General features: G+C 45.4%; 2 protein-coding genes across 7 annotated transcripts in view; one reads left to right on the top strand and one right to left on the bottom strand.

Moving 5' to 3' along the window:
* The window catches only part of CEBPZOS (CEBPZ opposite strand), a 25,739-nt gene extending 12,762 nt beyond the window's left edge, over positions 1-12,977 (bottom strand). Inside the window, exon 1 of the mRNA XM_085862787.1 lies at positions 12,646-12,977. Within this exon, the coding sequence (XP_085718913.1) occupies positions 12,646-12,760 (115 nt within the window). The 5' untranslated portion in view covers positions 12,761-12,977. The remainder of the gene's footprint in view (positions 1-12,645) is intronic.
* Positions 12,978-14,712: 1,735 nt separating this feature from the next.
* Positions 14,713-15,051, top strand: part of LOC147031416 (synaptonemal complex central element protein 1-like) — a 55,377-nt gene continuing 55,038 nt past the window's right edge. The window contains exon 1 of one of the 6 annotated variants that reach the window (XM_085862773.1): positions 14,713-14,788. In XM_085862773.1, coding sequence (XP_085718899.1) covers positions 14,763-14,788 — 26 coding nt within the window. In that variant the 5' untranslated portion in view covers positions 14,713-14,762. Of the gene's footprint in view, positions 14,922-15,051 lie in introns of all 6 variants that reach the window. The other 5 variants (XM_085862736.1, XM_085862745.1, XM_085862729.1 and 2 more) reach the window with 5 other exon arrangements.

Raw genomic sequence — 15,051 nt, 5'->3', positions numbered from 1 at the left:
ACAAAATCACGGATTTTGTGCTTCAAAAACGGATCAAAAACGACACACGCCCACTTTTTGCCGTCCAATCGGTGAGCGAGGGGCGATTTAGCCCCGCCTCCAGGGCGTTGGAGGGCGATCGATATATGCAAATTTATGGATCAAAAAGCCTTCACGCCCACTTTTTCTCGGGCCAATGGGGAGCGAGGTGAAAGGTCGAAGGGAGGGGGTCAAAGATGAGAGGGCGAAGCCACGGGGCTGATATAAGCGACCGTGTTCGTCAGTCCAGAGAGTAGGAGAGTCGAGAACAGAGAGTTAAGACTTCGCGGGCGGTGGAGTTGGCAAGAAGGAGCTGGTCGTCGTGTGCGTTGGAGTCGGAGCGGAGGGGACGGAGCTGTGGAGAGGCGGCGAGGGCAGACGAGGGGGTGCTCGCGTCGTGCAGGGAGCTGCACCCCAGGGAGGCCGACAGCGCGACCTGGCCGAGGTGGAGATGCTCGTCGCGGGACAATAAAAATCCTCTATACCCCAAGCATCAGCAACCCCCTCCTGTTTCCCCCCGCGCTGAGATAGTGCGACCAAGGGGGCCCCTTTCCCACCCCCTACCAGACACTGCCCGCGAGGCCCGCGGAGTTGAGGCACCATCGCCGCTCCGCGTCTCATCACCAGACGGGTAGGCCCGACCCGGTCTCGGCCTCAGGCCCACCTCATCCTTGAGGGTATTCTTTCCTTGGTTTTGGGTATGTGTTGTCGGCGCCGTCTGTGAAGTAAAATTGTATAAGTGTTGCCGTGTGCTCGCGTAATCGGTAGTAGATCTGCATTGTCTCATTTGCTTTTTGTGTAAATTGAATTGTGTTTTTCTTTTCTGTGTGCTTTCGGTGGAATTGAATATGTGTGCTTTCCGTTCATCGCGAATAAATGTGCTTTTGTGTTGAACTGTTTCCCGCTTCGCTTCGTCATTTCTTTCATTGAATCCTCATCTTGCTTCACGTAAAGGGTTGGTAGTGGGCTGAATACGCCCGATAATTAATCGAACCGTCGAGGCCGACGATAACACCGCTCGGTTATCCCGATAGTACGGAACGGGTCGCTTAAGTGGCCCGTGTCCGAAGTCGACCTGCGGCGAGGTGCGATCGCCCGGTCTACCCTCCGCGTGGGTACTTAGGTAGGTCGAATTTGGCGAGCAACCCTATCCCACGCGGGGGCTGATTGGCTCGATCGCGGTGAGACCGAAAGGTCCACCCGTGACTGGTTCCCGGCGTTAGTCCGAGAGGGTCACGACTGGATTGTCCGTCTGGTGGGCGACGTGCCGCGATTCGAGTTACGTGGCCGTCAGCACGCCAGCGGGCGCGAATCCGCAACAATATATATATATATATATATATATATATATATATATATATATATATATATATATATATATACACACATATTTAAATGGGATCTATCTCTCTCGATATGGGATCTATCTATTCTATATCTATCTATCTATCTCTATATAATTTGAAGTTTTTGTTTGTTTCTTTGTCTGCACGCGCTAATCTCCTGAACAGTGAGATAGGAGGAAACCTCTGAAACAAAAAATGTCGGGACAGGCCCCGGGAAGGTTATAGGCTAAGTGGTGAGGTCCCTCGGCCGGGGGGTGGGGGGGATTTTAGACGTTAGTTTATATTTAATGGGATTTTATGGCTGTGGCCACTGTTGAAATTGATTACGATGGCCACGGCCATAAAATCCCATGAAATATAAACTACCGTATAAAATCCCCCCCCACCCCTGGGGGATGTTTTATGTTTCCGAGGTTTCCTCCACGATGGCTGTGGCCACTGTCGAAATTGATTACGATGGCTGTGGCCGTAAAATCCCATTAAATATAAACTACCGTCTAAGATTCCCCCCCCCCCACCCTGACCGAAAGGCCTCGCCACCTAGCCTATAACCTTGCCGGGGCCCGTCCCGACATTTTTTGTTTCAGAGGTTTCCTCCTATCTTTCACCGTTCAGGAGATTAGCGAGTGCAGACAAACAAACAAACAAAAACTTCAAATTATATATATATATATATATATATATATATATATATATATATATATATATATATATATATATATATGTCACATTATTTTACTAAAAATAATTTTAGAAATATGGCGGACCAGGTAACGCCGCATTTAGCCAGTTATCCTATGTCATCCGTGTTCATTTATTCATTCATCTATTGTCTCCCAACATGGAAGCTTATTTATAAATTCAATGCATTTCCCTATTTTCTGCCATAATATACTGGTGCATTCAAGTTTCATGACAATTTATCTATTTTACACAAAATCTACATGCATACCTAACTGATGGGCAACCATGGAACCTGTTGCTGTATTGAAACTGAAACGGAAAGCGTCTTTGCCATCGGAAAACGTGTGTTTGCTCTGTGAGAAAAGGGCCCGCAGACGAGAAACTATAATACGGAAGAGTACAGAACAGCGAAAGGAACGAGTTCGACAAGTTGTAGATGAACGCATACGATGAGGCGATATACATAGAATCAACAGATCTTTTGCAAAAGCTAGCAGCACAGACTGACTACGACTGGCCCGAGGGTGCGTTTGTCTGGCATAGATCATGTGACGGAATTTCAGCATGGAAACAAGACTTGAACGATTCTGTCAGAAATCAAATACGGGTTCATCACAAGCTGGACATTCAGCTGTTGAACAGGACAAAGCAGCAGTGAGACAATGAAGATCAGCTTCCACGTCACTGATGAACTGGGAACGATGTATTTTCTGCCAAAACCCTGAAAAAAACATATGGTAGGCGAAATGTCTACATTCAACATTTCCCGGAAAGTACTCTGTCTTGCAGTAAATTATGTCACTATGCCGGTCAGATTGGCAGGAGTTGTTGGAGACATCTATGCAGCAGAGGGTAAATCCCAATGCTACACACCCCCTCAGCTGCCGGACCGGTTTAATTGCTTGTTGGCGAATCATCAGCAACAGCGCAGACAGAAACATGCATGATTCTCATGTATGTACTATTTGTGAATGTCTTTACAGCTGTGGAGAAACTCTGGGAAGGGTTTGAAACGGTAAAGGGCCTACATTGAGTAGCCTTTCATGGTTGCTTTATGCAGCTTCTTTAGCTAGTAGAGCATTGGAGGAGTCGAATTATTAATATAATCCGAGCCACCTGGGTTTAATCGATTACGTGAGAGCTGATTGGTTATTCCCTCTATTCACAGGTGAGAGATGTGAGTGGGTCTTCGTTTTTAAAATTTATATGTTGACTGCTTTTGATATTTACACGTGCTACATGCTTGGAAGCCTCAGTGATGTATGTTTCTGTCTACAGTGTCGCTGATGACTCGCCAACAAGCGATTAAACCAGTCTGGCAGTTGAGGGGGTCTGTAGTATTGGGATTCTCATGTGTGTACTATTTGTGAAGGTCTTTACAGCTGTGGGGAAACTGTGGGAAGTGTTTGAAACAGCAAAGGGCTTACCTGGGGTAGCCTTTCATGGTTGCTTTACATTTTTTTCTTTGGCTGGAAGAGCATGAGAAGTCGATAGAAATATACACATCAGATGCACTTCCTGACTGTTATGATGAGCATCACCACGGATTATGTCTCACACGGTAAAACCACATCATCCACAAAGAACAACCATCCGTCTGCCACCCAGACAAATGTTCCCGCTAATGCAAACCATTCAACCAGAAGGCACGTGATGTGATCGACGGGCAAATTGAAACATGTGGAGTGTGATGAGCACTCCCCCGATCTCAAATGGACATAGTCCTACACCAAAGCATCACCTCCAACCCAGAGGCCTCAGCCTGGCGACTGTCAAACAGACAAAGATTCCATGGTCAACATCAGTTAAACATCAAACGGAGCCACCTATCCAGATTCCGGGCTTATTTGCCCTTATCAGGACAGCATACCGATAAATATCTAACCAATGATGACCACATTCGTCGTTTATACATCAGACGCACCCCCTGACTGTTATGGTGAGCATCACCGCAGATTATGTCTCACACGGTAAACCCGCATAATCCACAAAGAACAACCGTCCGTCTGCCACCCAGACAATTGTTCCCGCTAATGCAAACCATTCAACCAGAAGGCACGTGATGTGATTGGTGGGTAAATCAAAACATGTGGAGTGACGAGCACTCTCCAATCTCCATTGGACATAGTCCTACACTAAAGTATCACCTCCAACCCAAAGGCCTCAGCCCGGCGACTCTGTCAAACAGACAAAACACACAAGTAAGAATTTTACATTTTAAAAATGCTACATAATCAGGCATTTTTTGTCAGCAAAAAAAAAAGTTTTGGTAATTTTCATGGTTTTTCAAACTCAACCATTTTTCTCTTGTTGACATGAGCTGAAATGAAAGGATTTTTCATGCAAAAAACACTCTTTTGTTAAATTTTGCAAAATATAGCCATGTAACAGTCATTGTAATGATGAAAAATGTATTTTTAATGTGTCATTTATTTTGATACCTCACATGCTACTGGAAATACCTTTAGGCACAAAAAATCAAATTTTGTTAAAGTTGATTTTTCCCTAAAATCGACCTTATGGTACTATGTATGAATCACAGGGCTCTCACACATTACCTGCCAAGCTGAGGACTGCAAGAAATGGATTTTCGAATTCGACACATTTTCTGTGAGGAAATTTTGACCACAAACCTTTTGACCTCAGACACATGTCTATATCTAGGGGTTTGAGGGAACCAGGGATCGCTGTTTATCGAGACTGTACACATACACTGTGACAGTTTTGGAAATGTACCCCGGAGGAGATGTAGGAGACCTGAGGATGAGTTATTCCATTAGTGTATGTGTAGATCCACCTTTGCCCTTTGTCTAAAGGTTTGAGGGGAAAAATGCATTGTTTGTGCACCTCCGGTGTGACGTCTCACCCCCCCCCCCCCCCAGCTACTTTCAATCTTTCTACTCATTCCACCATCAGTCCGTTCCAAGATTCCCTTCTCTGTCTTTCTCAAACCACGAACAATCCGCTTCACCAAATCTCAATTCAATAACCCCTCTTTAATCCTGAGGGTCTTTCCCTCAACCCCACAGTTTTATTCTCATCCTTCAGTGCATCTGTCCTCAAAACTGAAATCCACTCATTCTTTTATTAGTCCCAATTAAGTATCTATTTATCCAAGTATTCACCATCTGTTCATTCATCCCTCACCATTAGAGAGCAGATGATTAATCATTTGTGCCGATCGGATTACCCTCCTCCATTCTTCCTTCCCTGCACTTCCCACATTCGTCATGTAGGATAACGCTTCTCAAATACGAAATAAAGTACAACGTTTTTCCCATATGCAGTAAAGTACAATGTATCTCGCATATTCAATACAATACGCATTGTTTGTGGAACAATGGAACGTTTGTGCGTGAGGGAGGAAGCGGGGGATCTCATCACTGCCTTGAGCACAAGAAAGGAGGGGTGGAGGCGTGCGTGGCCATCACCAGAGAATGACTTGGGATTTTCCACTGCTCACTCGCCGCACCCACCCCTGGACCCGCACCAATGAGGAAGAAGTTTGCATGATGCTTACCGTCTCAAAACCACGCCCATCCGAAGCCACTTTAACAAACGAAACGTAAATGCGTTCAAGGCTGCTGCTGCTGCTGCTGCTGCTGCTGCTGCTGCTGCTGCTGCTGCTGCTGCTGCTGCTGCTGCTGCTGCTGCTGCTGCTGCTGCTGCTGCTGCTGCTGCTGCTGCTGCTGCTGCTGCTGCTGCTGCTGCTGCTACTGTTGACACCCTGGGAGCTACTGCAACTGTTGTTAACGCCCTGTGGGCTGTTGTCGAGGCACCGGGAACCACCATTTATCGAGACTCCAGAGACGGAATGGGAGGAGTGTTCATGTTTGTTGATGCCCTTGAGCCTGTTGTTGGTGCACGAAGGGTGTTATGAGTGTCTCAGACTGTCTGTTCGTGATCGTCTGCCGGAGTGCGGGTCACGCTGGACCCACCCATGAAGTGCTCAAAAACAAAATAAAAAAGGCATTTAATATTTTGTATCGGTTTGTTTATAACATGTCAAAATTACCTCGTTTGATGCAGGTAACATGACTTACAAATCACACAATCATTCTTGTTTCCAAAAAAGTACAGATTTCTGGAAAGTGAAAATTTATATTTTCCTCCCTGTATTAATGTCTTGTTTAAAAATACCAGCATCAACCCTGCCAAATTCACCTGTGTTGTGAGAGAAGACACATAACATGAGTCATGTACCTGGTCTCCATGTATCTGCTTTAATACATGGAAGTGAACGTGAGACGGAAAGAAAAACATGCGAGCGTGCAAAGAGGGAGTACCATTTGACCTCTGAGGATAATCACTATGCTGCTTTGAGCAGCTGAAAAACAGAAGACAAAAGTTATACGATGAAGGACTACAATAATAACTTCAAGAGGCCTCATTGTCTGTGTGCAAAGAAAAACCCTGACAAGATTAAGAAGCTTGAAAAGGCATTGCCCAAAGCTGCTAAATAAAAAACAAAGATGTCAGGAGAACAGTCGCAAGGTGTTGAGGTCTGAAGAAAGCACGCAAACAAGCTGCAGCCGAAACTTCTGACGGAGCCAGTGCACAATCTTTCAAAAGTGCAAGCACTTTGGGAAAAGGCAAGAGCAAGAGCCAAATGAGCCTTGAAAAGTGCACTTGCCCAGATACTGAACCGGAAAAGAGTTGTTCATTGCCAAGACACCAACTATTCCTCAATGAATTTCATGATGATGTGCTATCATCACGTGAATCAATCCCCAAGGCTCTGAGCGATGAGCACGTTCACCTTGTGGATCCATTTTGGACGAGATGATATAAGCCACCAGGATCCTGGGCAGGAAAGATGTGGTCAATGTCAGGTGACAAAAGTGGCACAATGGTTAAATACAAAGCTAGGGATCTCACCTCGTCAGTATTGGAGAATTAAGTTTGATTCAAAGCACTCTGACAAAACGGAGTGCTCGGCACTGCTTTACAACATGGCAGCCTCCGATGTAAGCAGTGCTAGTGTGGAACTCAAACAAATGCGGTTCGGGTCGTCGTGTTCAGTTTTACTCGATCAACTTGTGACAACAACCTCCTCAAATGAAATGAATGTGTTAGCAGCTGCAAGAGCATGTATGATCTTGTTATGGTTTTGGAAAACTTACCCCAGAGAGAGCATACATGGACACACAGGTGACCCGAGGATTAGATATGTAATTAGTCTTTGCATAGATGTCATCATGTATGATGCTAACAGGCTGCTTACACATCGGTCAAATCGATGGGCAGTCGATCCTTCTCGATGGGTGTGAATCCTGGACCTTGACCCAAACAATGGAGAAATCACTGGATGGTACTTACACCTGATTGCTTAAAAAAGTTCTGAACGTTTCTTGGCAAGAACACATCACTAATCGGGATTTATATGGTTCTTTGCCCCACATCTCTGCTATTGTGAGGGAACGCCACCTTCGCCTTGCTGGTAATGTGATGCAACATGAAGTAGTTGTAAAGAAAGTTCTACTCTGGAGGCCTGAAGAACCACGGAGAAGGAGTCACCCCCTCACTACTCTGCAAGACATCATCGAGAAGGACATCAGCTTAAGGGGCATTGATTTAGTCAATGCTATGTCTCATCGAGAATCCTGGAAAGATCTCATCATGTCACCACAATAAGTGGATGACATTGTGGAGATAGCTTTGAATATGGCCAAGGTGTTTTGCAATGCAGACCCTGTTTGTTTCACAATGCAGAAAAGAAAAATTATACATCCACCATTTTGTGAAGGGGACAGTATGCATAGTTGCCAAGGGGCTGTTTGGTGGACATGTGTTGGATGGCTTGCGTTTCCCCAGTGTGATGTCTTCCATTACCCCTCTACTACTTTCAGTCATTCCTCCTTCACACTATTGGTTCGTTCAAACCTTCTGCTGCTTTCAATCTTTTCTCCTTCACACCATCAGTTCATTGCCCCCTCTGCTTTGTCAATCCATCAACAATCCCCTTCACCAAACATCATTTCAACAATCCCTAATTCACCCCATTGGTCTTACCTTTAACCATGCAGCCGTTCGATTGTCCCTCTGTCCGGCTCCATTTGTGCAGTTTCCTCTGTTTTCGCTCCATTCGTACATTGTTTGATTGGGCACATTCGATCCATCTGTGGTCGTTAATCCTTCGGGCCGATCGGATGACCTTCACCGTATGGGAATATGTTCATGTCACAATGTGTGACGCTTGGTGTTCGTGGTCTGCGGGACGGCGCTTCTTGCATGTAAAATAGTACGTACAGTACAAAGGATGTTTTGTGTGCGCAGAGAGTGGCTGAGGGCACTCATCATGGCTTTGGGCACATGAAGGGAGGGGCGGGGGCTGCATTGAAAGTTCCCACAGAATGACGTGACATTTTCCACAGGCTGCATCGTGGACCCACCCCCATCGGATGCGCACCAATGAGGGACAGGCTCACATGAGCTGAGAGAGGAAAAAAGCAATATGAAGAAGAGAGAAGCACACGAGAGGAGACGGAGGAAAAGGTGAGATTGTTTGAGGAAAAAGGAGGCTCGCACGATCAGGATGAGAGGAAGAGAAAGAGGAGCAGAAAATGAGTTGAGAGAGAAAGCTCAGAGATCATGAGAGGAAGAGAAGGCTCAGAGAACCTGTGTGAGGAAGACAAAGAAAGCGAGAGGGACCGAGAGTTTTTAGGGCAGTGTGGAGAGCCCAGAATGTCGTATGGTTCGTAGGGGAGCTGCTGGACACGGGGGCCCTTCAGAAATGGAGTTGCTTGCAGCTGGCAAATCTGGGACATCGGAGAGGACTCACCTCGTGGGTCGAGGCACCTCAGGGACGCAGCTGCATGCCCCATCATGCCGCATCGCTACTGCCCATCTTCCCCATCTTTTCCTCTGCATTCTCTAGTATATTTGGAATTGTGCAGCCCTGTCAGACTGTGTGAGTTGAGGGAGAAAAGAAAAGACCCTACTTTTCTTTTCTCCACACTTTACTTTTTGTTGTCTTCTTCTCCCCTGATTGAATGATGGCCAAGTCTCTTGTGTAAATAAGATCGAATGAGAATGAATATGTGAATGGTTAAATATACTCTTACGTGCCTTTTGTTTTCTTGCCTGTAAATACTTTTAAATGACTGCTTGTGTGTGTAAACAAGGACAAATGTGTCCAAGAGCAGCGTCCTAAAGGTTTTGTCGGCTAAAAAAAAACAAACAAAAAAAACAACAACAACAACTTCCGATATTTCGTCACGTGCCTTCATTAAGCCAATCGCGAGACCCGTCATAATGTATTTACGTATTTACGATATATCGTGTATTTACGAAATAAATAATGTATTTACGAAATTACAATACGATAAATGGAATAATCTTTAAATAGTAACGTGAACTTTTCGAAACTTGAAAGCAAATGTCCGAATATATTTAAAAGTTCATGATAAAAGGCACCGTCAATGTGAGAATGTGTACATGTGCTTAGTATTTTAGGAGATCCGGATCTTGTATATACAAGAGCCGAGTCCTAGAGATTAGGTTTTGTCTTCACAAGAAGAAGAAGAAGAACAAGAACAACAACAACAACAACAACAACAACAACAACGCCGAGCTCTCTATGAGCAGCGTTCGCTACGCAAGACGCTGCTAAAAATAATTGTTTGTTGTAATTTCCAATTTATCTCGTTTGTCTTTTACTTCATTGGTCCGACAGTGTACCAGTATAGTGAGACAGGAAGTTGTACCCCACCTGATTTGCTTTGTTAGCCGGTGCGTACTTGGCAGCTCTGCTCGGCTGCACCTGAGAGGGTAAGTTTACGTAAGTACGCATCGAAGGCATGAAACTTGCTTGGTGCGGTCAATCCACCGGAAACGGTAACACACAAAGTAGTGGAACCCTGCCAGGATTCGCAGTACCAATTGGCGTTCATGGTTTCTTCGCAACCCACCGGCGCACGGAGCTATCTGTGCCCGGCGGCCTCAGGACTGGGCATTCGGGACCCCCCCCCCATCCCCCGAGTGCTTCCTCTGATGGAGAGCCCCGAATCCTGGGCCATAACAATATAAAGTCGAAGAATGAGAAATAAATGGGGAGTCAGAAGGTGGATCCCTCCGCCAAGCTTAATTATCTATGAACCTTCTTCTGTGCATTTTTGGTTGGGGTGGAGGGGTTTTGCAGGTTAGATTTTAAAGACTGAGGATGCAAAGTAGAAGTAACAATAAAAGTATGAACTGCAAGTTTCGATACCACACTCTGTGACAGTAGAATCAAAGAAATAGCCATGAATCATTTTGAATCCGACTACGGCAGCCGCTTTGCTAACATAAGTGGGCGCATTCTGTTAGGAAGCGGCTTGCTTCCTACTTGCTTACTGCTTGCCAATGACGTCTCTCGATCAGTTGCTCCACTTGATAAGCGGCTTACAAAGCAGTCGATATGCAATGGCTGGCTTTGCAAGCAACAGCAAACCGCTTGCTGATGGAACACACCGCCGGTGTCAGCCCATGGGTCAGCACAAATGGAATCTATCCGAGCTATATAACCACGATTTATGTATGCAAATAAGCAGTAGGCATGTTTTTGCTTCATGTGCATAACCCGGGTTATTTTTCATCTTTTTTCCCCGGAGTGATTGAAGGAGTTTTCTGTTGCCTATACACAGCCCAAGTATAGGGATGAGGAATTTGGGATATAAATGAAGGTTTTTTTTTTTGTGAGTAATTTTGGTTTTAACCCAAGTTTTCAAGGATGAATAGTGAGAAAATCCAGAAGGGTTGGCTGTCATGAGCATCGGGCATGTTTTTGTTTCATGTACATAATCCGGGTTATTATTATTTTGAGAAGTTATCAAGGCAGCGGTCTGTTGTCTATAAACCGCACAAATAAACACGAGCAATTTGCGTTATAAATGAAGGTTTTTGTGGGTAATTTTGATTGCAGCCCAAGTTTTCAAGGCTGAATGGTGTGAAAATAAAGAAGGGTCGCCCCTCATAAGCATTAGGCATGGTTTTGCTCCACGTTTGCAATACAGGTAACTGTACATTTCACCGTAATATTGTTACGAATCTGGAACCCATTACACACAACAGCCAGAGTCCTTATGGATAAGTTATATCGGTAAGTATGTGTTTCTAGGTAGGGTCCCGTCCTATGTTTAATGGGTGATTAATTGTACGTGCGCTGTGAATTATTTTATAGTTAGGATTTTTACATCACCAACAACAATGACAACAACACTGCTCATGGCATTGTCGTGCTTTTCGCAGGCTCGCCGGCATGCGGGCGTGTGCAGAATTCCATGCCCCAGGTGGTGTGGATTTCGCACCAAATATGGTCACAAAGTGTTTCGCTCTGGCTTGGCCCAAATATGGGCACGGAGCGCTTTGTTCTGGATGCGCGCCAAATAAGGGTATGCGTCATTTTCTGCCCAATGGGTGACGTGCAGACCAAAGCCAGGGCGATCCTTCTCAAGGAGGAGCCGCAACACGCCGTCCACCCAATGGGAGCAGGCGACGGGGCAGCAGACCCGCCCCGAAAAGGCGACGGTAAGAGGATTGAAGATTGTGTCCCGTCTGCTCAAGCGCGCTTCTGTCTGGGTCTGCGGCTGACTGCATCCTGCGCATCCGAGGCGTCTCGTCTGGTGCATTATGACAAGCGGTCGACCATCTCATCACAGGAAATCACCTCGTCTCGCCTCCTCTGGGTTCGGCTGCCCTGGTCCGTTCTTTGGCGACTGGTGCTCCGGGAAGGTGCGGTCGTCCAGCCGCGCGAACGCGGCCAGGTAGCCAGCACGTTCTCTTCCCTCAGCTCGTCTTCCCTCCCGAGCTGAAGGGGCAATAAAGACCGCGAGGTCCATCTCTTTCTGGGGTATTTGTGTGTGCGTGTGTGTGTCTGTGGGCACTGTCTCCAAGTACAATTGTTTCAGGAATTGCTTGCACATTTGATACCTTTCTTTATTCGTGATAACTCTGCTCTGTGTTCCCCTCCCCGATTATTGTTATAAATAAATATCCCTTTTGTTAAATGTTCCAGCTCGTTTCTGTGTTTATTTTATTGGCTTAGCACGGTGCGTGTTGAGAAATAGCGAAGCAGTAAATTGTTCATTTGGACCTACGGGCCTCGGTAACCATCCACTCCGGTTACACACGGTTCGAGCACTGTAACGGCTCGTCCCGCTCGAGGTCCGTCGAGGGTGTGAATTCCTCGGTAGCTTTGCCACGTGGGTAATTAGGTATATTGAAGTTTGGCAATTAACCCTACCCCACGCGGTCGAATTATTGGCGATTCATGGTCCTGTAAGGGACCCGTGCCTTTCGGACTTATCCGAGGGTCACGACCTAAATTCCGGTGTGTTCGGTGGAGCCGACTCTACTGCTCCCTCTCGCGGTCGTGCTCGCCACCGATACCCAGCACAACTACAATGTAATGCAACAGCTTTAAATTACATTCAAGAGGACTTCTGGCTTTCTGTATATTTGAAGACCGAACAATATGCGTCATCCGTCATGAAAGAAATGTACGTTTATGATTCCAACACATGCTGAGGAAATAAAATATAAAATACATGTTGATAGTTCAGCTTCGTAAATACATTTGTAACAGTCAAATCGATCGGCGGTTTGTCCCCTTCCTCACCCTCGTCGGAGTCCAACCTGCGGTACATCCAGTAAGCCCCAGCCAGGCCAGCCATCTCCAACAGGAGCAAAGCCTTGGCTACCCGTACTTTCGGACTTCCCCACACCAATCGCATTGCGGTAACTCTGAGAAGCGTACGAGAAAATGGGAGAGGTTGTTCGTTTTGTCAGTGAAGGCCTTCAGAGCGCGTATCAAGGCACACTCAAACACGAAGTTCGACGCATTTTCCAGATTCACATGAATTTTAAATATGTCCTTTGTCACACGTTGAATTGCGAGGGCTGCGTCAAAGCATACAGAAAGTTCACGCGCATGTGTATCCTGCACACAATGTAAACAGTGCCGTCATCCCCCGACGGTGTAATCCGTAGCAGTATCCCTCCGCGTGGGTAAATCTTTGCGCCAATCAGGTCCCTTCTGCGCGCGAGCCGCTTGTGTTCCGTCAGGGAGCTTGCTTTGCAATCGCTTTTCAAGCGGCTTGCTTGATTCAATGCGCCCAAACAAGCACTCCAACGGAACGGAGCGCTCGGCACCGCTTAACAACATGGCGGCATCCAGCATGAGCATTCGTGGTATTCCAACAAATGCTGTCCCGGCCGTTATTTTTCAGTTTACTCGATCCTCTTGTGTTAACGACTTCCCCAAACGAACTTATTGTGTTCGCAGCGGCCACAGAGTGCGAGGAAGAGGGAGAGGGAGAGAAAGACAGATAAATGAGAAGTCAGAAGGAGGATCCCCCTGCAAAGCTTAACTATAAACCACAAAGCGAATTTTGGGGAGGGGGTCGTGGGGTGGGATATTTTACATGTTTGTACATCTTGAAGAATTAGCATGAAAAGTAGAACAATGTCGTGCTTCATTTGCAGAGTAGCGAGATGAGCGGCTTGCAAAGCGGTTGATACGGAACGACTTGCTTGGAAAGCGGTTGTAAGCCACTGACTGACGAAACAGACCCTCTGAGTGAATATCTTTCGGTGATCCGACACATCGATTAAATTTTTTTTTTCTTTTGCACCAGTTTCTGTTCTGAAAGTGTCAAACGCAAGGATATATACACCAAAGGCCAAATAAGTTAAAGTTTGCATTTAACTTGATTATTTCTGTTTGTATTTATTCCTATATCAGTTCTTTTCTTTGCGTGCTTTGAACCTGATCAGGAGGTGCAGCCGTTTGGGCGGTGTATGATCATATTGTAAGACGGCCTCGTTACGGCTATTGTCCAAAATTATATTTTGAAATCAAGCTTGAAAAATAAGGTAAAAAGGCACACATTGAAATAACGATGCTGATTCCATTTTTAGCCGCGTCGCGTTGCGAACGCTGGCTCAAAGAGAGCTCCGCGTTCTTCTTCTTCTGGTGAAGACAAAACCTTTATGACGCGACTCCTGGACACATTTGTCCTTGTTTATTAGCAGCGTCTCGCTCGGTGTTGTTGTTGTTGTTGTTGTTGTTGTTGTTGTTGTTGTTGTTGTTGTTGTTGTTGTTGTTGTTGTTGTTGTTGTTGTTGTTGTTGTTGTTGTTGTTGTTGTTGTTGTTGTTGTTGTTGTTGTTGTTGTTGTTGTTGTTGTTGTTGTTGTTGTTGCTGTTGTTGCTGTTGTTGCTGTGAAGACAAAGCCTTAACCTCGAGGACTCGGCTCTTGTATATGCAAGATCCAGATCTCCTGAAATACTGAGCACATGTACACATCCTCACATAGACGGTGCCTTTTGAGAGCGTCTATCATGAACTTTTAAATATATTCGGACATTTCGAAAAGTTGGCGTTACTATTTAAAGATTATTCCATTTATCGTATTGTAATTTCGTAAATACATTATTTATTTCGTAAATACACGATATATCGTAAATACGTAAATACAGTATGACGGGTTTCGCTATTGGCTTAATGAAGGCACGTGACGAAATATCGGAAGTTGTTGTTTTAAAAAAAAAAAATTTTTTTTTTTTTTTTAGCCGACAAAACCTTGAGGACGCTGCTCTTGGACACATTTGTCCTTGTTTTCGTATGAATGGGATCTTTATTCCATCCTAAATATTTATTACGTCATGCAGTTGATATGATTTCAATCCTTTTATTTAAATGTTACTTAATATAAAAAAAAAAAAAAAACATTTGGATGGACGATCCTCCTCGCGCCGTCAGGTGCGTTCGGTTGCCTAGACGACGCGGCGTCATTGGCTCTGTGGCAGAATCTTGTCATTCCTCCACAGGATACTTGTCTCGTTCACTTTTGCCTGCAAGCTGGTACTCATTCAGCCTGTCAACAACATACCTGGTGTTCTTTTGCCACTGTCGGGGCTTAAATTCAGGACTTTAAAGATCCTAAGCGAACGCTTTAACCATTTAAATCACCACTTATCATGTATTCCATGATTTACATGCAGTTTTCTTGTTTAAATGTTTGA

This window comes from Eptatretus burgeri, chromosome 2 (genome assembly GCF_056783735.1).
Source record: "Eptatretus burgeri isolate ZD-2024b chromosome 2, Ebu_testis_v1, whole genome shotgun sequence".
Classification (NCBI taxonomy): domain Eukaryota; kingdom Metazoa; phylum Chordata; class Myxini; order Myxiniformes; family Myxinidae; genus Eptatretus; species Eptatretus burgeri.
Note: the sequence above shows the minus strand (reverse complement) of the source record. Positions and strands in the feature narration are given on the sequence as shown.